Source organism: Rhipicephalus microplus, chromosome 6 (genome assembly GCF_043290135.1).
Source record: "Rhipicephalus microplus isolate Deutch F79 chromosome 6, USDA_Rmic, whole genome shotgun sequence".
In the NCBI taxonomy this organism is placed as follows: domain Eukaryota; kingdom Metazoa; phylum Arthropoda; class Arachnida; order Ixodida; family Ixodidae; genus Rhipicephalus; species Rhipicephalus microplus.
The window spans coordinates 34,680,326-34,703,894 of NC_134705.1; the positions used below are offsets into that span (position 1 = coordinate 34,680,326).

Below are 23,569 nucleotides of genomic sequence, written 5' to 3' on the forward strand. Positions count from 1 at the left end.
AAGACTATCGATGATCTTGGCATGGGCAAATCACCTGGTCCAGATGGCATTAATGCCGCCTTTTACAAGGCGTTCAAGGAGGATATGGCCACCGCATTGCATGAGGTTTTTTCAGAGTCTTTAGATCGCGGAACTCTGCCTCCATCGTTTAATCGAGCACACACCGTGCTGATTCCTAAAGGGAAAGTGCAAGATGTTTTACGCAAAGTGACAGGATACAGGCCAATCACGCTAACAAACGTAGATTATAAGGTGTTTATGAATATTCTGGCTAGGAGGTTGCAAGGAGTTATATACAAGTTGGTTGGGTCAGATCAGACTTGCGGCATCAAGCGTAGGAGCATATTCACGAATATTCATGTTGCCAGGAGCATTTTAGAGTATTTTGACGCTGCGCTTCTAAAAGTAGCTATGTTGCAAATTGATCTAGCCAAGGATTTCGACATGGTTCCACACAATATACTCTTCATGCTAGCTGAGTACGTTGGTCTTGGTGCGATCATATGTAAAGGTATTAGATTGGCATACAAAAGTTCAACCCCCAATTTAATTGTAAATAGAGAACTCTCACAGCGCATACAAGTACTTTCCTCCGTGCGCCAGGGGTGTCCTTTAAGTCCTTTGCTCTTCGCTCTATTTTTGGAACCATTGTGTCAAAAAGTGATTCACCATGCAGGGATTAATGTTTTCAGGTTGCAGTCATGTGAAGTGCGTGTTTTGGCATACGCCGACGATATCGCTTTTTTTGCAGTTGATAGAGAGTGTCACTTCGTTATTAAAAATCACTCAAAGGTTTTGTGACACCAGTGAAAGTTTAATGAACAAAGAGAAAAGCATTGGTTTATGGCATGGTAATTGGGACCTTACGCCCAGTTCCTTTGGAAATATTCAGTGGCTCACGACGCCTAGTCGTTACCTAGGGGTACCATTGGACAGGTATCAAGACAGTGAAGCATTTTGGTTTGGAAAGGCTGAAGAACAGCGCGCGACCACCGAAGGATGGGGCGGTCGTGGCTTATCAATTTTCTCTCGGTCAGCTGTATGCAATGTGTTTCTGGCTGCTAAAATTATGTACCTTTTGCAAGTACGTAAAATCCTTCACAAAGTTCACAGGATATTCGCCACGTTCATCTGGAGCTCTACGTGGGAGAGAACACCTAGAACGAACTTGTTTCGGCGAGTTAAGCAAGGAGGGCTGTCTCTGTGCCATCTGTTTCTTAACCAAGTAATATCACGTTTCCTGCTCATTAGAGACCAGAGAGACTCGTTTTTACGTTCTTTATTTCAAACAACGCTGTTACACCACATGCCTGACTTCTTTGTATCTTCATACAGGCGATAACGCCACACCTTGTCACCGTTCTTGCGCGAAATTGTGTTCTCATATCGTTTCTTAAGGGCGAGGTTTTCGATAGATTACCTAACTATAATGTGAAAAGAAAGCGCCTTATGAAAGACCTAATGAATGTTTTTCCTGTGCCCCTGTACCGTTCAAGGCATGAAAAATCATATGGTCATGACGTACTAAAGCGAGTGAAAAACATGTGTATACCACCAAATGTGAAAACCTTCTTTTTTAAACTTCATACGGGAACATTGCCAGTAAAAACGTGGCTTGAAGAGGGAGGGATGTATGTACCATGGGGAAGCAGCTGTCTCCTGTGTAAAAAACCTGAGACCATTGAACATGTGTTTATTGATTGTAAGAACGCTATTTTCTTTTGGGACATTTTACAGAGGACTTTAAAAAAAGATTTACCTCTTACTTCATATGGAATTCGTTTTTTGCCTTGTGATAGTTCTGTGCAAAATTTGGATGTTATATCTTTACTTGGTCTTCATTCGGTTTGGCGTAGTATGCTATCGTACAGACACTGTGATGTGAGAGTTCTATCCGTTAATGAGTGTTTCGTGGAAGCTGTTATAAAAGTGCGAGATGTGTATAAGACTACCGACTGTGTTGAAGATGTAATATCTTTGTTTGACGCGTTATCATGCATGAAACACGTGTGATACTGATTGTCATATTAGCTTGACCTGTAGTCAAGAAGGCAACAAAGAAAAAAAAAGGTAGCTCAGTGGTTAGAGCACCGAACGCGTTATTCGAAGGTCGCAGGTTCGATTCCTGCTCACGGCTGGTTATTTTTTCATCCCCTTTTCTTTCTTCGTATTTACATTCCATTGGCTCTAATAACTTCCCCTATATATATATATATATATATATGATGTTATGATGTCTGGAAGATGTGGCCTGGCTCATACTACCCCATGTTCATTCTTTTCTGACTTCTTGCTCCTCAGCTTCCACCAACCATCGCTACCTTCTTACGTTACAGGATACCCCTTCCCCCGAAAAATGCGCGCGTTGCATACTCTAATACATGATGCAGAAGCAATCTTGGAACACAAAAAATGGCAGTATATCCATGGAGTGAATCATGGAGAGTGGGGCGAAGCATCCATACGTCCATTCGTTCTTGCTTCCATCCGTCTATGCGTGCGTCTGTGTGGCCGCCCGTGCGTCCATCCGCTCGTCCGTGCGTGCGTTTGTTTGCGCGTGCGCACGTCCATCTGTGCGTCCGTCCCTGCGTTCGTCCCTGCATCCGCTCCTGCGTCCATCCATGCGTCTATCCATCCGTGCCGCTATCCCTGCATTCGTCCATGCATCTGTCTGTGAGTCCGTTCGTCCCCCTATTCAGCACTCCAAGTACCACCATCTCGTATCTTTTCATCATACATTCCTCATATAGAAGCACCGCCATCCAGCGGATATTCCACGGACTGAACGAGAAGAGGCACATGCACACTTTCTTACGGCTTGCGCTTCGTGTCTACTTCCCACCTTTAACCACCTCCAGTTCATGGTATATGTTGGTTGGTATATGTTGGTATATGTTCATTGTTCATGTTGGTTCACTGTATTCAAGGCACTGCGGCCCAATGTTCGGTAAACCTTTCTAAAACCAAGGAGGTTACGCCCAGCGAATACAACGTAGCAACTCTTTCTTGTCAGTTACTGCTCAATGTACATGCCAATGGCTTCTAAGGTGGAATGAGAGGCAGGGGAATTCGGCTTTTAGTTAACGCGCACGCTGCGAATTTTTTATTGTTCAACAACGCACAGAAGAAATTTCGCACCGGTACCACCTTGGAGGTCAAAATGTAAGATTGGTTACTCACTACTACTACTATATTCACTACTACTATACTCACTACTACTACTATAACGAACGGGGGTCGTTATAAGGAGCTTCGCCCCTAAAAGTCTAAATAGGCTCTAGTTCAACGTCACTGAAGTTCTGTAAGATCGCACAAGGACTCCACAGGAGAGTACAGCTTTCCGGGGTTATCAAATACAGCTCTGGTGGACGAGACTGGCTGTTACGCTCTGGACAACATAAGCATGCTTTGAGCATGGAAACAGATGGAAACGCAGCCGGCGTTCTTGCGAGGAATGAACGAGGGTGAAACGCCTTGCAGGATTGACAGTTTTGCTGACATCGCATTTTTCGTTGTGAGTGATACAAGCGGCGTGCATGCAGTTTGCGTGCCCGTTGATCGCGGCTGATTGGGCGCTGCTTGGGTTCCTGCAGAGTACAAATGGTTATTTTGTGGCTTTTATGGAGCTTCAAAGACGATAGCCTTTCTTGCAGACCTTCGACGGAAAAATTTTAGTCTGTCCGTCTATCTGTATGTCTGTACACTTGCACTTGTCTGTTTGTCCGCCCTTAATGATACCCTAAAGGGCACTTAACGGCCAACCCCATCCGGAGCGCCCACCATTATTGCTCTAGATTTAACGTTCGTAGTTGTGCGATTGTGTATTAAAACAATTATTGTGCATATCTGCGGCACCATAACGACGCGTCGATGTTTTGTATATCTGCATTTATACTGGAAAAAGCACACACAAGTAACTGTAAGCACTGTAGCGTTTATCGCGCTGCACTGTCAATGCAACGCATTGCTCAAAAAGGTTGGTGTTTCCAACGCTTTGCTACGACGACATGGTGCTGCCACCTGCCCGTCTATTTGCGTTCTACATCTATCACCTCCGAGGAAGGCACGCATCTTTCTCCACGGGCACGCACGCCTTCGTTTTCGAAGATAACTGCCAGATGGCGCTTGTGTTTAACGTGCCTCGATGCGCTCGTTCGCCTTCGCTACACGCTCGAGGCACTCTAACGCAGCGCCTCCAGAATACCATTTACCGATTTTATTGCGCAGAACATCAAATAAGCGTTTTGCTCACTCTCTCCGGACGCAAAACTATAGTCTTTCGACGACATTTGCATGTAACATGCAGATTCTGACAAATTTTTTTCTATGGTGATGGCGCAGATGTTCAGACCAAAGGTGCGATTTCGAACGCTCGTGCAGAAAAGTTCCTTGGCTTTTCTTTCTGTGAAGATGGCTCAAATACGGATTCAGTCTTTTCCGTAGTGGTCATTGTTCACGACATTTTTAAGCCGCAAGTATGTTTGCGATGTAGCTTTACTTCTTCGTTGTCCTTGTTGGTATGGCCGTTTTAGCTATTGAGGCTCTCTTTGTTGTTTCTGTTGGCATTGCTGATGTTGCAGTATCTGACGAGGTGGACTTCCTTTAGAAACGTGAACCCACTTTTTTGCAGGTTGATGTCAGCAGCAAATAGTTGATACTCATTCGGGTGTCGCGATTGTTGTCAGGCAATGAAGGTAGCGCGCCAGAATTGACATAAGGATCTGCTGAGGCTTTTGCAGCGCCATTCTTATAGACGCTTCTGGCATATTGCAGCGTTTGAGAGTTGATCCATCCGAGCCTCATGTGTTGGTTGGACTCTCAGGTGGCTGAAAACTCGATGGTGACACCGCGAAAAGCTTGGTTTGGTCAGATTTCACTTCGGAATGTCTCTCTGTCTGCTCAATTTTGGAGCACAGCAGTTCTGATGCATGATTATGGACGGAAGGCCCTGGGCTTGGCTGAGTATCTTCGTAGTTCCTCAGCTCTATACCAACCGTAGCGAGCATGTGAGTATGTCAGCGAGCGTGTAGAGCAACTGAAGAACCAAGTGACGGAAAACCAGGAGGTGGTCCTAATGTTCGAGACGGAGAGTACAGTGCACAAGGTGGCTCCCTCACATGAGTGCTACGGTTCAGTGATGACGCAAAGGTTGATTTTCGTGTAGTAGCAAAATGTTGAAGAAGGTTGACTCTTCCTGCAAACAGATGTGGATGCTTTTCAGGAAGTGAATGCTTTATTTTCCGTGTCGGAAAGGGAATGACTGACTTATTTCGGCTGTTCTAATGCGAGAAGACTGCTGGGGTTTGTGGCAATTGAGCTCAATTGCCTTCAGATGGCGAGATGTAATGTAATGTAAATTATGAAACCTGGTGATCATTTCCTCTTTGATTTTTCGCCACAATTCGTCGTTCTCGAAGATGTGGGTGAGGTAAAATTTATATGCCTCACCGGTTATGTAGTGACTGAAATTATTTACCATCTCCCGTTCAGACCAGGATGCAGTGGTAGCATGGCGGTCGAAGAGGTTGAAAAAGTCCTCTACGGTCCGATTGTCCACTGATCGTGTGTACTTCAGGATGTCGAGCTCTGTCAGTGATAGTGGTAATCATGGCGCACAGCGATGATCCGCTTCTACAGTCCACATACGGTCAAGACATCATGTTGAAGGCTTCGTTGATGATGTGAGGCTGGTGAAGTGGCTGCCAGGTTGTCATCCTGTCGACTTGTGTGACGTTATTATGTCTGGGAGACGTGACCTGGCTCATACCTCTTGTTTATTCTATTCTGACTTCTTTCACCTCAGCTTCTACCAACCATGGCTACCTTCTCCTTCTTATGTTATATATATATATATATATATATATATATATATATATATATATATATATATATATATATATATATATATATATATATATATATATATATATATATATATTGCTACGTGCCAGTGCATGGAGCTGAAGAAGACAAAGCAGATAGACTGGCACGAGCTAATCTGTGTGGCTGGCGCTGCTCGCCTAACCAGCTGTAAATACATCGCTGACTACCCCTCTGAGTCAGTCTCATTCCCGTAACAGATTTGGTGGAGTTGTGCGATTCCCGTCCGCGCCACGGAACTCCGAAGCGGACGCTCCCTCACGGCTTACAACATGACCACTCAAGACTCGGCTACATCCTCTCCGGTCGCTCCCCCTTCTGCCCGACCTGTCAACCCAGCGCCCGCAACAACTTTCGTGACGCTTCCCGCGCTCAGAGACCCCGGCGTGTTCTCGGGCAGCGAGGGTTCCGACGTCGACCAGTGGCTACGCCTCTACGAACGCGTCAGCGCCACTTACAGGTGGGATCCCACTCTTATGCTCGCAAACCTCATCTTTTTTCTCGACGGAACACCTCTTGTTTGGTTTGATAACCACGAGCATGACATAACATGCTGGGGCAGCTTCAAGGCAAAGATCCGTGAGCTTTTTGGCAACATCTCTGGTCGTCGTAAAGCTGCGAAAAATGAGTTGTCGACTCGCGCACAATCTTCCACGGAGCCCTACATCGGTTATATTGAGGCTGTCCTTTCACTATGCCGCCAAGCTGACGAAAATATGTCTGAACCTGAAAAAGTTGTGCATATCCTAAAGGGTATCGCCGACGATGCGTTCAACTTGTTGGTATTCAACAATGTGTCATCTGTTGATGCGATCATTCAAGAATGCCGCCGGTTTCAACAAGCTAAAAGCAAACGCATCTCCCATCAGTTCCAGCGCCTCCCGAACACCACTGCGACGTCCTCGTGTCTCGACACTTATCATCCACCAGACACCTGTGACAACTTGACGCGAATCATCAGACGGGAGCTTGAAGCGGCTGCTCCAGCTAAGGTGGGACCAACGTCCCCTGACCCCTCTTCGCCAATTACGTTGCCTATCATTCAAGCAGTCGTCCGGCAGGAAATCGCCAGCTTGGGAATTCACTCTATCTCACCACCTCCCAACACCGACTACCAGCCCCGATACACGCCTGCACGTCCCTTTCCGACCGGCTCTCCCTCAACGTTCCGTAATCCGTCCGCATGGCAAACACACGATGACAAGCCGATATGCTTCTCGTGTCACAGAATCAGGCACATTTCTCGCCATCGCAGAAGTCGCTGTGGTCCTCCGACACAACCGTCCTCTCGTCCCTTCTATGCACGTCCTGCCTATCACCATGAGACCAGCTGCGACCATTTCGCCCAGGAACCTGCTTCTGAACACCGCTACTCCCGCTCTCCATCCCCCCAACGTCGCCAGTGTCGTTCTCCACAGCCCCGCCGACCATCTTCCCCCGCCTTCCCACGAGGTTCCCCGACGGAAAACTAAGCGTTGCAGCCCCCGGAGGTGGCGCTGCATCGCTCGGACTGACCGAAAATTCTCTTTTGACGATACCGACAAAACGGAACCTCATAGACGTACAAGTAGACGGCGTACATGTCACTGCTCTTGTCGACACCGGTGCCCAACTTTCCGTGATGACGAGTAATTTTCGCCGCAAGCTCAAGAAGGTTCACACCTGCGACCACTCAGTTCGTCCGTGTTGCGGGTGGTGGATAGCATCTATCGTTGGAACGTGCTCCGATCGTGTGAGCATTGCGGATCGACACACAGTTGTTCTTTTCGCCGTCCTTGATAAATGCCCCCACGACGTAATCTTAGGCCTCGACTCCCTGTCCGCGCATTCTGCCCTCATAGACTGTTCAACCAGTACGCTCCGTCTACACTTGTCCCTAACAGAACCTCTTCCACAACGGCCGAGTCGCCTCTGCACAATAAGACACGCGCGCCTCCCTCCACAGACAATGACCTACATAGCGCTCGTCTCAATACCACCAGTTCTCGACGGTGACTATGTTCTGACCCCTATTACCGATGTCCTCATAAGCCGTGGCATTACATTACCGCACACCATTCTGTCTGTCGCAGGAAATTCTACGTGCCTCCCAGTTGTCAACTTTAGCTTGACACCTCAAGTTTTGCCACAAGGAATTTCTTTGGCGTCGCTCTGCACCTTGGAAGACAATACGGTAGATGTTTTCGCGACGGCCGCCCCTTTTGACCCCCACGCTCAACATCAATCTGTGACTTGCTCCAACAGCGCTATTACTACGATGATGGCTTCCAACTTAACGCTGCAGCAGACTGATGAGCTCCACCGGGTTCTGCTGTCCTACATCGACGTTTTTGACATCAATGGCCATCCGTTGGGGAAAGCTACTGGTATGAGCCACCGCATAAACACTGGTAATGAGCATCCTATTCATAGGCGTCCATATCGGGTGTTGGCGGCCGAGCGTCACACCATCCAAAGTGAGGTCGACAAAATGCTCGCCAAGGACATCATTGAGCCATCTTGCAGTCCTTGGGCTTCTCCTGTAGTGCTAGTCCGCAAGAAAGACGGTGCATGGCGTTTCTGCGTGGATTATCGACACCGAAACAAAATTACCAAAAAAGACGTCTACCCTCTGCCACGAATAGATGATGCGCTTGATTGTTTCTATTGGTACCACTATTTTTTCTCCATAGACCTTCGTTCCGGCTACTGGCAGATGGAGGTAGATGAAATGGACCGTGAAAAGACGGCATTCATCACCCTCGATGGCCTATATCAGTTCAAGGCCATGCCCTTCGGCCTTTGTAACGCTCCAGCCACCTTCGAACGAATGATGGACTCCCTGCTAAGAGGATTCAAATGGTCTACCTGTTTGTGCTACTCGGACGACGTCATCGTCTTTTCACCAACATTTGAAACTCACATAGAGCGCCACTCAGCCATCCTGGGAATCTTCCGTCACGCTTGCCTGCAGCTCAACTCTTCCAAATGTCACTTTGGACGCCATCAAATCACAGTGCTTGGCCATTTAGTAGACGCCAACGGTGTACAACCAGACCCGGCAAAAATCAGCGCCGTCAAAAACTTTCCTGTACCACGATCTGCGAAGGATGTACGCAGCTTTATCGGACTATGCTCCTACTTCCGACGCTTCGTGAAAAATTTTGCGCACATAGCGAGGCCGCTTACGCAGCTCTTCAAGAAAGAAGTCCCGTTTTCATGGGGCTCCGAAGAGGCTTTTGCGTTCTCGACTCTCGTCACTCTTCTCACTACCACTCCGATTCTGGCACACTTCAACCCTGGTGCCCTTACGGAAATCCGTACAGACGCAAGTGGGCATGGCATTGGTGCAGTGCTGGCTCACAAACAACATGGCCATGATTGCGTTATTGCATATGCCAGCCGCCTCCTATCCGCCCCTGAACGTAACGCTTCGATAACAGAGCGTGAGTGCTTGGCTCTTGTGTGGGCGGTGGCGAAATTTCGACCTTATCTATACGGACGCCCATTTTCGGTGGTTACCGACCACCACGCGCTCTGCTGGCTCAGCTCTCTGAAAGATCCATCAGGCCACCTTGGTCGCTGGGCTTTGCGCCTGCAAGAGTTTTCCTATTCGGTCGTCTACAAGTCTGGCCGCCTACACCGTGATACCGATTGCCTCTCCCGGTACCCTGTCGACGATCCTGAGGACACTGACGAGCCCACGGAGAACTCTATCTTGTTAGTGTCCGACTTCCTTAATATTGGGGAAGAACAGAAGCGTGATCCAGAGCTGCTTGACATCATCAGCCGTATGGAATCCTCCACAAATGATGCTTCCGTCTGCTACTTTGTCATTCAAAAGGGTGTGCTACACCGTCGCGATTTCCGACCAGACGGGCCCGACCTTCTCATTGTTGTGCTCAAGCATTTGCGCCACTGTGTTCTCACCGAACTTCACGACGCTCCCACGGCTGGACACCTTGGCGTATCCCGCACGTACGAGCGCGTCCGGCACCGCTTTTTTTGGCCAAGCCTTGCTCATTCGGTACGCCGATACGTTGCCACGTGTGACCTATGCCAACGTCGTAAAACACCGTCGCTGCTACCCGTTGGCCATCTCCAACCAATTGACATACCCGCGGAACCATTTTACCGTGTTGAGTTAGACCTGCTTGGACCTTTTCCCACATCAACATTGGGAAACAAATGGGTAGCCGTTATTACAGACTACGCTAGACGCTACGCTATTACGCGAGCTCTACCGACCAGCTGTGCAACCGACGTCGCTGACTTCTTGTTACGGGACGTTATATTGTTTCACGGTGCTCCGAGACAGCTTCTCACAGACCGTGGCCGAACATTTCTATCCCATGTCATCGCCGACATTCTGCGTTCTTGTTCCACGCAACACACACTGACAACCGCTTACCACCCTCAAGCAAACGGCCTCACGGAACGATTTACCCGCACTTCAACAAATATGCTCGCTATGTACGTGTCGCCCGATCACCGAAACTGGGACCTTGCCTTACCCTACGCAACTTTCGCGTATAATTCATCCCGTCACGACACAGCGGGCTTTTCGCCGTTCTACTTATTGTACGGAAGAGAGCCGACTTCACCACTTGACACAGCCATCTCAGCTCACACCTCGTCCACCAGCGAGTATGCCCGCGACGCGATTGCGCGAGCCGATCATGCCCGTCAGCTCACTCGCGCTTGGCTGATGGCGCCGCAATCCAACCAATGCTGTCGGTATGATGCGGAACATAGAGACGCACATTTCTCTCCCGGTACCCTCGTTTTACTCGGGTCCCCTCATCATCGGCTGGGCCTATCCGAAAAACTTCTGTCTCATTACACGGGACCCTACCGTATATTGCGTCAAGTAACACCTGTCACCTACGAGATCAGCCCCATCTGTCCATCATCATCTACTATGCGGCCCAGTGATATTGTACACGTCTCGTTGATCAAGCTCCACAATAATGCATCAGATAACGACCTTTCAAGCACCGGGACGGTGCCTCCGCCGCCGGGGGTCATGCTACGTGCCAGTGCATGGAGCTGAAGAAGACAAAGCAGATAGACTGGCACGAGCTAATCTGTGTGGCTGGCGCTGCTCGCCTAACCAGCTGTAAATACATCGCTGACTACCCCTCTGATTCAGTCTCCTTCCCGTAACAATATATATATATATATATATATATATATATATATATATATATATATATATATATATATATATATATATATATATATATATATGTATGTATATATATATATGTATATATATATATATATATATATATATATATATATATATATATATATATGTGTGTGTGTGTGTGTGTGTGTGTGTGTGTGTGTGTGTGTGTGTGTGTGTGTGTGTGTGTGTGTGTGTGTGTGTGTGTGTGTGTGTGTGTGTGTGTGTGTGTGTGTGTGTGTGTGTGTGTGTGTGCAGTGATTGGATGGAGCTCGACAGCTGGCACACTTCCTCAGCCCATAAGGACCACTTCCTTTAAGTACTGTGTAATCAGTGGATGCTGATATGAATTAGTGCAATCTAAAAGAATACTGCCACCCCTGCTATGGGCACTCACTCAACACGCAAGTGCACCCTTCTGGCACCCTCCGCAATAGGTGGTGAATAAGTGAAAGACGTTGAAGGCACCCTTTTTCAGGATGTTTCGGCAACACCTTACAGATTTTTTTTTGCATGTAAACCCTGGCGAAAGCACCCTTTGCAGCAACTGCATAGGTGTTGTATTAACACCTTTCTTGTGTCCATGGGACTAGCTCATTTCCATTCTTTTAGGTGTCAAACCTTTAACTGTGTTCTAGTCAATGTTGACGACGCTCCTGTTTAAGTCTTCATCGATACAGGCTCATGTTTCAGTTATGAGCGCGGATTTTTGCTGTCGCATGAAAAATATCCGTACGCCCCCCCTGACCAGTGCGGTACAAGTCGCTGATGGGGGCACTGTCCCTGTCGTAGGAATTTTCACTGCACAACTCACCATTGCATGTCGTCAGGTAGTCGTACTGTTTACTGTTTTTGCCACATTCCCCCACGACCTGATACTGAGACTAGATTTTCTTGCCACCAATTCCGCAGTGTCAGCCACCGAATACGCTCGCGCTGCCATCGCTCACGCTGACCACACCCATCAGCTTGCTCGCAACAGATTGGCGGTTTCTGAACAAGCACAGACGCACATTTACGACGAGCGACATCACGAAGAACGACTTCGGGTGAGTTCTCTCACTCTTCTCTGGGTCCCGACGTGATGTGTCGGCCTTCCTGAGAAACTACTTTTTCGTTTCACGGGCCCACACCACTTCCTTTGACAAGTAAGAGACGTTGCATACAAGATTGTCCTGGGTAATCTCACAAATTTGTTGTCATGGTTAACTCGTGATGTGGTTCATATATGAAGGGCCAAGCGTTACAGCCCTCCTCGTACTGTGACCCCATAGACGCGCCGGGTCGGCGCTTTTTCCCCCGGAGGTTGTGTTGCACGGTTTTAACTGACATTATTGTATAGTGGGACAAACCCTAAAAGGCGTCTAGGAGAAAGTGAAAGAAGTTGACGTTCGTCTGTGAGCAGACTGCACGTGCATTGTCGAGTTGATGATTCAAATATGTGAGAAGGATCACTAACGAGCTCTTGTTCACAACTCTCATACTAATCCAGCGCATTAAAACTGTGACTTATGTCATATTTATGGATGCGCCAGTGCCTACAGGCAACTACCAAACAAAGAAGCGGTATTGTGGCTTGCGATGAACTGTTATTGCCCCATAACAATATATTACTCCAAATTCCTCCTAATAATCATGCAAGGGTAAAAACAAGGAAGTGTATAACAGAAGACCAAGAGAGTGACTTTGCTTGGTGCGCATGAAACAAGTGTTACAATCGCTGTATTTGTTGGATTCATCAGAAGTCAAGGCACTGGCGTCCTCGTGACTTCAAACCTAATGTGATAAAACATCTGCGTTTGTCTGAACATCAAATGATTTGTATGGCACAATACTCACCCCAAGCGTGACGAATTCGTGTGATCCCAACTCCGGATCGCGCAGGCATTCGGGCTCCTCGCTGCGCACTTTTGGTTGCAAGACCTGCCTGCCTTTGAAGAGGACTTGCATTCCGATGAAGATCCCCAATAAGGTGACCCGGACTAGTCCGATACATATGAGCAGGACAGTGCTTGTGAACCTCCGCGCCAAGCTGGCCGAGGCCATGCCCAGTCTTCAAGCAGTGTTTCGAAAACAAATGTCCTCAGTACGAAGTTCGCCACTCGCGTGAGCTTTTTAAGCCAAAAACTGCGTAGCACTGATTGCGCGTCGGGGTATACCACGTAGCGATCCAGCCAATTATTCGACTAATGCTGAAGAGGCGACTTCCAGCCGCTCCTCCCACAAGTGCTGCTTCCCGTATTAATCCACTTTCTTATGCTTGCTTGTTGTACTGTACATCCTCCTGCTTAAAATATTGGCCGTTACAGTCTTCGTAATCTGGTGTTACCGTTGTAGCCACTCGAATGCCAGAAAAAGAGGGTTAATGATGTACGTCCAGGAGTTGTCCAAGTACAGCCTACCAGCCTGAACCTGAAGACACTATGGCGCCCGCTCTCGGGTGCCCACTCCACTTCAGGGCGCACGCCTCGTCAGTCGTCCTCTCACGGCACCCTGCGAATTGAGGAGCGTAATTCTATACTGGGCTGGAAATACGATGCGAAGGCAACATGCATTCTGTTCGTTCGGTGCGCCTGTCCTAAACACAGAACGAGCATAGTTCCTAGGAACAGCTTATCGCGTTGGCTCGTCGCCATTCTAACAAGACACCTTTGAGTACCGCGAATCTCAAGTGAGAGCTCGACGGATGGCTTGATAAGACAACCTTGATAAGAGCGCCAGCGCACACTGCATTCGTAGCTTGGAGGGAATAAACTTTTGTGAGTATCGCGTTATTTGTTTCCTTTAGAACTCTCCTGTTCCGTCTCTCAGGATAAAAATAGTCAAGGGAGGTTTCAACACATCATTAGTGCTACATACCAATTCTTATTTTTTGTATTTTTTGTGTGTTTGAGTTTTTTGTAAATTATGTGATACTGAAATCACTAGGAGTTGAATGAATTTCCTTAAAGTAAACTCCTTTTTTTTAACTGGATGACCAGGTGAGTGGGAACTTCACCACGACCACGTTTAATGACGTGTTGTACTTTAGGTATTTGCGCCAGCAATGCAAACATTCTTACAGTGCTTCTCGTTCGCACTAGAAATATAAATACTTTTTATAAAACTTCTAAACCACCAAGCTCCCAGCTAAATTTTTGCGATGTTATAGTTTCGAACATAAGAAATCCATTCACAGCAACAGCAGTAGCAATTGTACATGAGATAAATTTGAGAATACTGGTGTATATACACGAATTCAATAATAAATTACATGCGGTCAAACTAATAAAGAATCCTCCCCTACAACGTCCCTCATATATATATAAGTGATATTGGCATGCCTCAAAATCAAAATGTGACACAGTGAGTCTAGACGAATAGTGTTATTGAGGCTTACAGACCTGCCTAATTCACACAAAATAATCTATTCAATCTTATTATTGTGACTACCCCGCATGGCGTAACGAGACGTTTGGTGTGTAGCGACACCACGCACCCGAGCTAACGGAGGGGTCTCGACTCCCTCCCACGCCTAGCCGTGCGTAGCTTTGCCATGTCCGGTAAAATGGGGATCCTGTGGGTTTAGCCAACGCCGGGTGATTGGGCCTTTAAGGCCCCCCGACAGAAGCAACACACTTCTTTGGCCCCGGCTTCACGTAGATAGCACTCCTGGGCTGACCCACCCAGGGGAAATCGGCAGTCGCCTTTTCCTATCTCTTTCTCTCCTTAGATCTTCGTCTTTATCTCCTACTTTATATCTGTCCTGTCATCTTCTATTTACTTCCGATTTTTTTGGCGGCGAGGGTTAACCTTGTGTAGTTGCTCTACCTTGGGCAGTTATGTTTGGTTATAGTGGCAATGTACGGCTGGCGTCTGCAGTGCTATACAAGCGCTTCAGCTTCCCCTAGTTGGGCCCCATAGTAGGTGGCCGCCATTGCTTCCGAAACAGCCAAATTATTCTGGGAACACCTTCATTTCCCCGACTACTTGATCGTCTTCTTCGAAAAAGCGTGCCCACCGAAAGACTAGTATGTTTCAACCGCCTTGGTCTATTCTTCCCAAAATTCCATGTAATTCAGTGTGAAGCTCGTAACAAACAAGCAACATCGATTTCTTCAATTCTTGTCTAAAGGTCACTGACCAAAGTCTTTGGACCAGGTTACAAGGTAACTAATATGCCAAGTGGTGACCTCCTGCTCGAACTAACTTAGCGACAACAATTTGAGAAACTTTGCAATCTAACAGCATTCGGCAACATCCCAATATCCGTTTTGTCTCACCGTTCAATGAATATCTCACGGGGAGTCGTCTCAGAAGCAGACCTCCTCGGGCTGTCCAAACACGAACTCCTGGAAGGTTGGAAAGAGCAGAATGTAACTGAAGTTAAACGAATCATCATTAAATGCGACAGCAAAAAAACACCAACCAAGCACCTCATTTTAACATTTGCATCTAGTGTATTACCTACAGACATTGAGACAGGTTACATCAAACTCTCCGTCTGCCCATATATTCCAAACCCAAGACGTTGCTACAAATGTCAAAGATTTGGCCATGGCTCGCAGAGCTGCTGAGTTCAAGACACTTGCGCAAAATGTGGAGACCAAAGACACACCTCTGATAAGTGTACTAACACACCTCACTGCGTCAACAGTGACGGTGATCACGCAGCATACTCCCGTTCCTGCCCAAATCGGAAAAAATAAAAAGAATTTATCACGCTTAAAGTAAAAGAAAACATCAAATTTAAGAAAGCCCGTAACAGATGCGCACGATTCTACAAAACGCCTTACGCTAATGCGGCGCGCTGGGCGGTAACGTTGCACCAGCCCTCGCCACTCGTTCGGCCAGCGCAAAGGGTGCCATCGGCTGTGGCACCTGCCCCCTTGGTGATAGAAGCCTAGTCTGTTCCGCCAGCTCGCGAAACAGTGCCAGCGACCCCAGCGTCATCAGGTACCAAGGCCTCGTCTCTTCAGGCGAAGTCCGAAACCCGAATCATCAGCCCGTGCGTGTGGGCATCCAGTGCCTCCGAGGAGGCAATGAACACCACGGTACCCCTGGCAACGGAAGATCGGCGTGGCTCCTTAGAGCGCGCCAGGAAGAGAAAAACGCCGATAACAGGGTCCGATGACAGCTCTGTTGCCTAAACTCAAATCTCCATCTAAACAACAAAACCTTATTTTTCGCGCACACAACACTACTTCACTTTCATGATGACTGCAGAAATTGTGCAATGGAACATCAGGGGCCTTCTCAGGAACCTTGACGATCTCCAAGACCTCCTATACAAACAATCGTCAAAAGTACTGTGTGTACAAGAAACACCCTTAAAATCCAACCGCACTAACTTTCTTCGCAGCTACATTATTTTCTGAAAGGACCGTGATGATGCAATGGCATCATCTGGAGGTGTATAGCCATTTTAGTTAATCAAGGAACTGCGTGCACGCACGCACCGCTTCGGTCGTTCCTTGAAGCAGTGGCTGTTCGAGCGGTACTCTTGTGTAAACTCGTCACCGTTTGCCCTATATACATGCCTCCACATTTTCAACTGCAGAAACATAAATTTCAGTTCCTGATAAATGAACTTCCCGAGCCCTATCCTGTCCCATGAGACATTAATGTGCATAGTAGTCTATGGGGTGACTCTCGTTGCGATGCACGAGGTTGCCTTATTGAACCGTTCCTTTGAATAGGAGTCTGTCTTCTTAATCAGAAAGAGCCTACATATTACAGCTTTGCGAACAATACCTACTCCTCCATAGACCTAATCATTGAATATTCATCGCTTCTACCCATACTGCACTGGAAAACCTTAAATAATCCTTACGGGAGCGATTATTTCTCGGTACCATTGAGTACACCAACATCATATGAATGCTTTTCACACTCTCTTATCCTGGAATGACTTGTGTGCGTTAAGCATAGTGGCTGCTGTGGACTACTTCACGATCTTTTTAATTGACGCTGCCACCTAATGTATTCCACAAACAAGTGGACTATCTGGCAAACTACGTGTCCCTTGGTAGAAAAACGAGTGTCGAAAAGTGCGTAAAAACAATGGAGATTGCTTCGAGAATCACCGTTAGCCGAAACTTTTACAAATTTTAAGAACATAAATGTCTCAGGGCAGGAGGATGCGCAGGCAGGCAAGAAGAGTAAGTTCGCAAAAGTTTTTATCTGGCATCACTTCGTACAGTCATGAGGGTGAGGTCTGGAACCGGATGAGAAGAGTGGACGGACGGACGGACGAATGGATGGATGGATGGATGGATGGATGGATGGATGGATGGATGGATGGATGGATGGATGGATGGATGGATGGATGGATGGATGGATGGATGGATGGATGGATGGACGGACGGACGGACGGACGGACGGACGGATGGATGGATGGATGGATGGATGGATGGATGGATGGATGGATGGATGGATGGATGGATGGATGGATGGATGGATGGATGGATGGATGGATCATGCTTTGTTACGAGTTACAGGCCTATAGCACTGACAAGCTGCCTATGCAAACTTTTTGAAAATATGATAAATCGCCGTCTCGTGCACTTCCTTGAAACTAACAGCCGACTTGATCCATACCAATGCGGGTTTTGAGAAGGCAGATCTGCCATTGATCACCTCGTACGTGTATCGAGGCACAGATCCGAGATGCTTTTCTCCATAAGCAATTTTTTCTAACGGTCTTTCTCAATAGGGAGAAGCCCAAGACACCACAAGGCGCTTTGGGATATTACGAGACCTCTCGCACTTGGGTGTCCGAGGTAGTATGCTGAACATAATTCAAAGTTATCTGTCCAATCACACTTTCCGTCTCCGAGTGGGTAATTTTTTGTCTCGAGCTTTAGTACAGGGAACGGGAGTGCAGCGAGGTGGTGTGCTGAGTTGCACACTTTTCATTATAAAAATGAATACCTCACATACCTGTATCCCACGAAGCATGTTCTGTTGCATATACGTCGACGACGTCCAGATAGGCTACAAATCATGCAAACTTGCAATGCGCGAGCAACAAATTCAACTTGGCTTAAATAAGGTAACAAAGTGGGCTGACGAGAACGGTTTCACTCTTAACCCACAAAAGAGCGCCTGCGTTTTATTCTCAAAAAAGAGAGGTCTCCATCTAGATCCGCACATTGACCTGCACGGTCAGAGGCTACCAGGGATGGCTTAGCAAAAAATTTTGGGCAACATTTTAGACAAGAAACTTACATTCATCCCTCACAACAAATATCTGAAAAACAAGTGCCTGAAAGGAATGAATGTCATCAAGGTTTTAACGTAGGCATCATGGGGCGTTGATAAAAAATGCCTGATGAGTTTTATAAAATCCTTATATGCACATGTCTAGATTATGGAATGATCATATATCAGTCTGCAGTACCAAGTGCCTTGCAAATGCTTGACCCTGTCCCCCATTTGAGCATCCACCTTTCAACGGGTGATTTTCGCACCAGCCCCGTAGAAAGCCTCTACGTCGAATCAAATGAGTGGTCGCTTCACCTGCAGAGAACTTACAGGTCCTTCGTATGTTCCCTTAAGGTGAACGCCGACAAAAAGCACTCCTCGAATTCCAGTATTAATGATTTATTGAGCCCCGGTCTATTTCAAAACAGACCTTCAGTGTAACAGCCCTATTCAGTTCGCCTGAAGGGTCTCGCTGAGGAGAGTGGTGTGTCACTTGTACACAGCTTAATGGCTCCTGAGGCATACTAGCCACCGTGGCAGTGGCAGATTCTAGACTGTGATGTGTCTTTCCTAGAAGTTACAAAACAGGCGCCGATCGCCCACATCCGCACATAGTTTCTGGAAGTTCAACACAAATACACGTGTCCTGAGTTTTTTACAGATGCCTCTAAGTCTAACCCCTCTGTGTCTTACGCTGCTGTCGGGCAATCATTTTTCGATGCTGGCCCTCTGCATTCAAATACAAGCATATACACAGCGGAAGCTTACGCAATACTCATGGCCGCTAAACACATTAAACAATTACAACTACAAAAATCAGTAATATACAAGAACTTCCTCAGTGTGGTAAAAGCTCTGCAAGCTCCTAAAAAACAAAAAACCCTGTCCTTGTCTCACTTTATTTATGCACACTCTACCCAATCAAAAAACATCGTCATCCAATGTTTATTCCTGCACCTGCTGTTCCCACCGATTGTTTTAAGTATAGCTTTTCCCCAAGAGCTATCAATGAATGAAATTCATTGAGCGATGATGCCGTTTGAAGCTCTTCCATAGATATGTTTTTAAAAAACCTAGCACACATCCTCGTTTGCAATTAATAATGCTCAATTTGTCTGTGCATGCTCTAGTGCATTCAATGATTAGGTTCTTGGTTGCGTTATTGGTTGCGCTTCTTTATGACTTCATTCTTGTCCTTCATATTGTTACTTCTGATTATATTTGTTAACTAGGCTCTGTTCTTGGAAGGATCACTATTTTTTCATGTACTTCTCCTTCCACACCTATAAAAAACTTATGTAAGAGCCGACAGTATCCGTAAATAAATAAATAAATGAATAAATAAATGAATAAGTAAATAAATTAATAAATAAATAAGCAAATAAATAAATAAATAAATGTCGTAGTGTGCTGGGTGCCAGGGCACCATGAGATCCAAGGCCACGTGATGGCAGATCAGCTTGCTGCATCCGTCTACGAAAACACTGCCACTACACACATATAAGTCCCAGCCTTTCACGTTAAACCATCTCTCAAACAAAAGCGAGAGATGTTCAATGTATCCACTGCAGCAGCAACCTCTCAAGAGAGGTTGCTGCTGCGGTGGATAATTGAACAGCACCTGCCTCGCACCCCTTGGACACAAGGGTGCAGATGAGGCACTTGTGCTAGTGTCAAATATATCCACCGCGCTTTATTATCAAAATCTTTATTATCTAAGTCAGTGTCCGCCGTATCTTGACAGCGTGTCGGTTCAGTTCTGTGACGGTGATGCCGCGTTCTGTGCTTTTCCAACAAAGTTTGCCCCATCCCATGGCATGTTTAGCGTGTTTTTTATACAATACAGCTTTTTTTTAGAAAAATGCTAAGGCTGTCAAGCCACATTTGTCTTCGCAAGTAAACTCTACGCGGAGGTGTGAAACCTGGCCGCAATTAAGGTGAGACTCGAATTAGAAATTAGCAAGAACTCATTAATTACTTTGCAATCGTCAACTTGACAGCCACTGCTCATATTGAAAAGTTGTAAAATGTGACAATTTATAGGTTAAAATTTCTTGAGAATTTGAAAAAAAAAGCCATCGTAGTTTTATATATTAATAATCAAAATTCAGGGACCCAGCCCACGTGATGCCGAAAGCAGGCGCTCTGGGCTCACAGAAAACGCACCGTCAGAGTGGGGACATACCACAAAGCTCACTTGACTAACCATGAGAAAAAGCGCGTCACAGCGGTAATTGGTTGCGAAAAATGACAAGCCGCTCCAAACACCCCATTGAACCGCTTATTCTGCGTGTTTTGTGCGCAGTTCTCGACCATTTCTTTGTTGAAGTCTAATTAAATGGGAAGGACTCTCTCGCGTGTCTACGAAAAGTGCATCTCCAGTTGGTTCCACCTAGTTTTACGCTATTGAAAGAAAAGGCGGTGATTGCCAGTCTTTTTGACACAGCGTAACAAAAAGATGAGCACTACACATAAAGCGCCAAAGAATAAGAGGCACAGCTGGGTACTTGGGTCGACTTGTCCTGTTTTCCAGTCTCTAACTTGCTGCGACGCATGTTTTCTTTTTTTTTTTTTAAAGATTGTTTTGTGAGCTTTTAGTCTGTCGCGACCCAGACAGTCACTTCAAGCTCCTGGGTGACTCAGTTCTCATATCGCCTACATTGGAGATCTTAATAGCGCAATATAGTTCTATGGCAGAGTCGTGACGGCGCTACTTATTAAAGATAAATCTAAGTGCTTTTCTTTTCACGTCCTCCAACTTTGCCGTGTAATGCTTACAGAAGAAAAATCTACGCGTATTATTGCATATTACAGTATTTAGCAACCGAGTAACAAGTATGCAAGGTGTTTAGTATCTACGAATGCCAACCTGACCGAACGTTTCAAATTAGTACAAAACTGTCAGTGCTTCACTAACCACATGTATTACTCGCTTGTCTCATTTGAGATCTGACGAAACTATGAAGCCTAAACCTTTCTATTTTTCTACTTTTCTTAACATTTGTTCTAAATAATAGTGGAAGTTCATAGGTGTTCTTTTATTTGCCACCGTCATACAAGCCATTTTATTTGTGTTAGTCACCATCTGCCACGTCCGACACCGCTGGTTATATGTTCAAGGGCTCGGTTTAGAATTACCTGACTTTCACGGCAGGTATTGGCTTCTGCAAATATTCCAACTGTTTCGTTACATTTGGATGTGTCAATCGTTAGTAAAAGGAAGAAAAACATAGGAGCTAGAACTCCGCCTTGTGGAATTGCACACAGCACATTGCTGTAATTCGATTAGTGGTCTTTGTAATGAACATGCTGACGTCGTCCTCTAAAAGATAGCTTTTTCTCTACTTGGTGATGTTGTCATATCTGAGGTAATGGGCAAGCTTCTGAAGCAACTTGAGATGGTAAACGTGGTCAAATGCTTTGGATAGGTCTAAAAATTTATATCCATTCAGCCATATTTATTCATAGTGTGCGAGGTCGTGGATTGTCTTAATCAGTTGAGAAGTTGGAGACAGCGCATTCCAAAAGCAATGCTAATTTGGGACAATCAAGTTCGGTTTTTTTGTACAAATCATACAATTTGTTTTCAGATTAGATGTTCGAGGATTTTTCCGGTCGTGAAAGTAAACGATATTGGTCGGTAGTTTGATGTCTTGGTAAGGTCCCCAGATTTGTGGATAGGAATAGCCTTGCCTGTTTTTCATTTCTCCGGAATTTTACCAGATTTTAATTATTTCTTTTATATAATCACTCAGAACTTTGACATTCACTCTGCGTAGCGTTTCAAAAGTGCATTTGGTATGTTGTCGGGGTGACAGGATTTTTAGGGTTCATTTAAAGTAATAGGTGAAAAATGCCCGATTAAATTGGAATTAAGTCCTCTAGTTTACGGTGATGCATCGAAGATAACTGAGGCCGAGCTTTTTACCGTTCTCTCATGGAAATGTTGAAACAATGTAATCTTTGAACTTCGTAGCCTTTTCAGTATCTTCAGCCGGGGATGAGTTACTGATTTGACGTGACTTCAAATCAAGATATCACTAAAACTTAGAAGGAGATTGTTTGATAAATATAGTTAAATTTGCATTCATATATTCATCTTTTGCCATTTTTAGAGCAGATTTTGGTGCACGAGAATGCTCGCTTATTTTAGCTTTGTACTTAAAGAACCCCAGGTGACCAGTATTTCTGGAGCCATCCACTATGGCGTGTCTCTCATAATCATAGGCTGGTTTTAGGACGTTGAACCCCACATATCTATCTATTTTAGCTGTGAAGCCTGGTATCGTTTGTTCATTTCTCATTTTCCTCAATCAGGCTAACTTCTGTTTTAGTGGTATAATTTTTCTTGTTATTCAAGGGTTGGTCTTGCGGACTGGTGTGATCTTTATGGGAATATATCTTGGTAAGCAGTGCTGAACTATTCGTTCAAAGGTTGTCTATAATAAATCTACTGAAACTTTATCATGCTGCCAGAACGCTCTATGGGGAGAATAAGATTCATCTAGGTTACCAAGAATGCTCACGTCATCGGCATTTACCGAGTCGAAAATTCATGCACTCGCTTTTTTGCCTAAGCCACGGTGTACCCAACAACAAGGAATATTTTGTCGCTTTCTGGTCCGATATGCCACCGACAGCTTCCCACCAAATACTCTTTTCTGCTATGCTATCACTCACAAATCTGAAACCAAGTACACTTCTGTTTTTTGTTGTAACACGTGTTGGCTCCCAAATATGCTGTATAAGGCTAAAATTGAAACAAGGATCAAGCAGCACATCTGGATGATTGTATTCAGCAGTATCATCAAAAGAATTCAAAGTTATACCAGCGAAGTTGAAATTCCTTGTAAAGATTATCTTGTAGTCTGCGTGAAATGAGCTTCCATGTAATTTGTCAGTACGTGTAGCACATCAGGCGAAGAATTAGGTGGCCGGTACATGGCGCCTCAATAGAAGTATTTATCTGTCATTATTAAAGACGATAGTCTTTCTAGGGGACTTTCGACGAAAAAATTCTCGTCTGTCTGTCTGTCTGTCTGTCTGTCTGTCTGTCTGTCTGTCTGTCTGTCTGTCTGTCTGTCTGTCTGTCTGTCTGTCTGTCTGTCTGTCTGTTTGTACATTTGTCTGTTTGTCTGCCCTAACGATACCTCAAACAGCACCGAACGGCCAACCCCATCCGCAGCGCCCACCAATATTGCTCAAGGTTTAGCGTTGATAGTTGTGCGATTTTCAATAAAAAAGCAAATATTGCGCATATCTGAGGCACCATAACAATATGTCTATGTTTTGTATGTCTGCTTTTATACTAGAAGAGGGCACACACAAAACACTCTA

At 45.8% G+C, this 23,569-nt stretch overlaps 1 protein-coding gene across 1 annotated transcript in view; it reads right to left on the reverse strand.

Annotated features, from left to right (window-relative positions):
- The window catches only part of LOC119167671 (epoxide hydrolase 4), a 212,322-nt gene that overhangs the window by 132,351 nt on the left and 56,402 nt on the right, over positions 1-23,569 (reverse strand). Inside the window, exons 2-3 of the mRNA XM_075865908.1 lie at positions 15,310-15,378; positions 12,887-13,540 (exon numbers count right to left, since the gene is read on the reverse strand). Coding sequence (XP_075722023.1) covers positions 12,887-13,093 — 207 coding nt within the window. The 5' untranslated portion in view covers positions 13,094-13,540; positions 15,310-15,378. The remainder of the gene's footprint in view (positions 1-12,886; positions 13,541-15,309; positions 15,379-23,569) is intronic.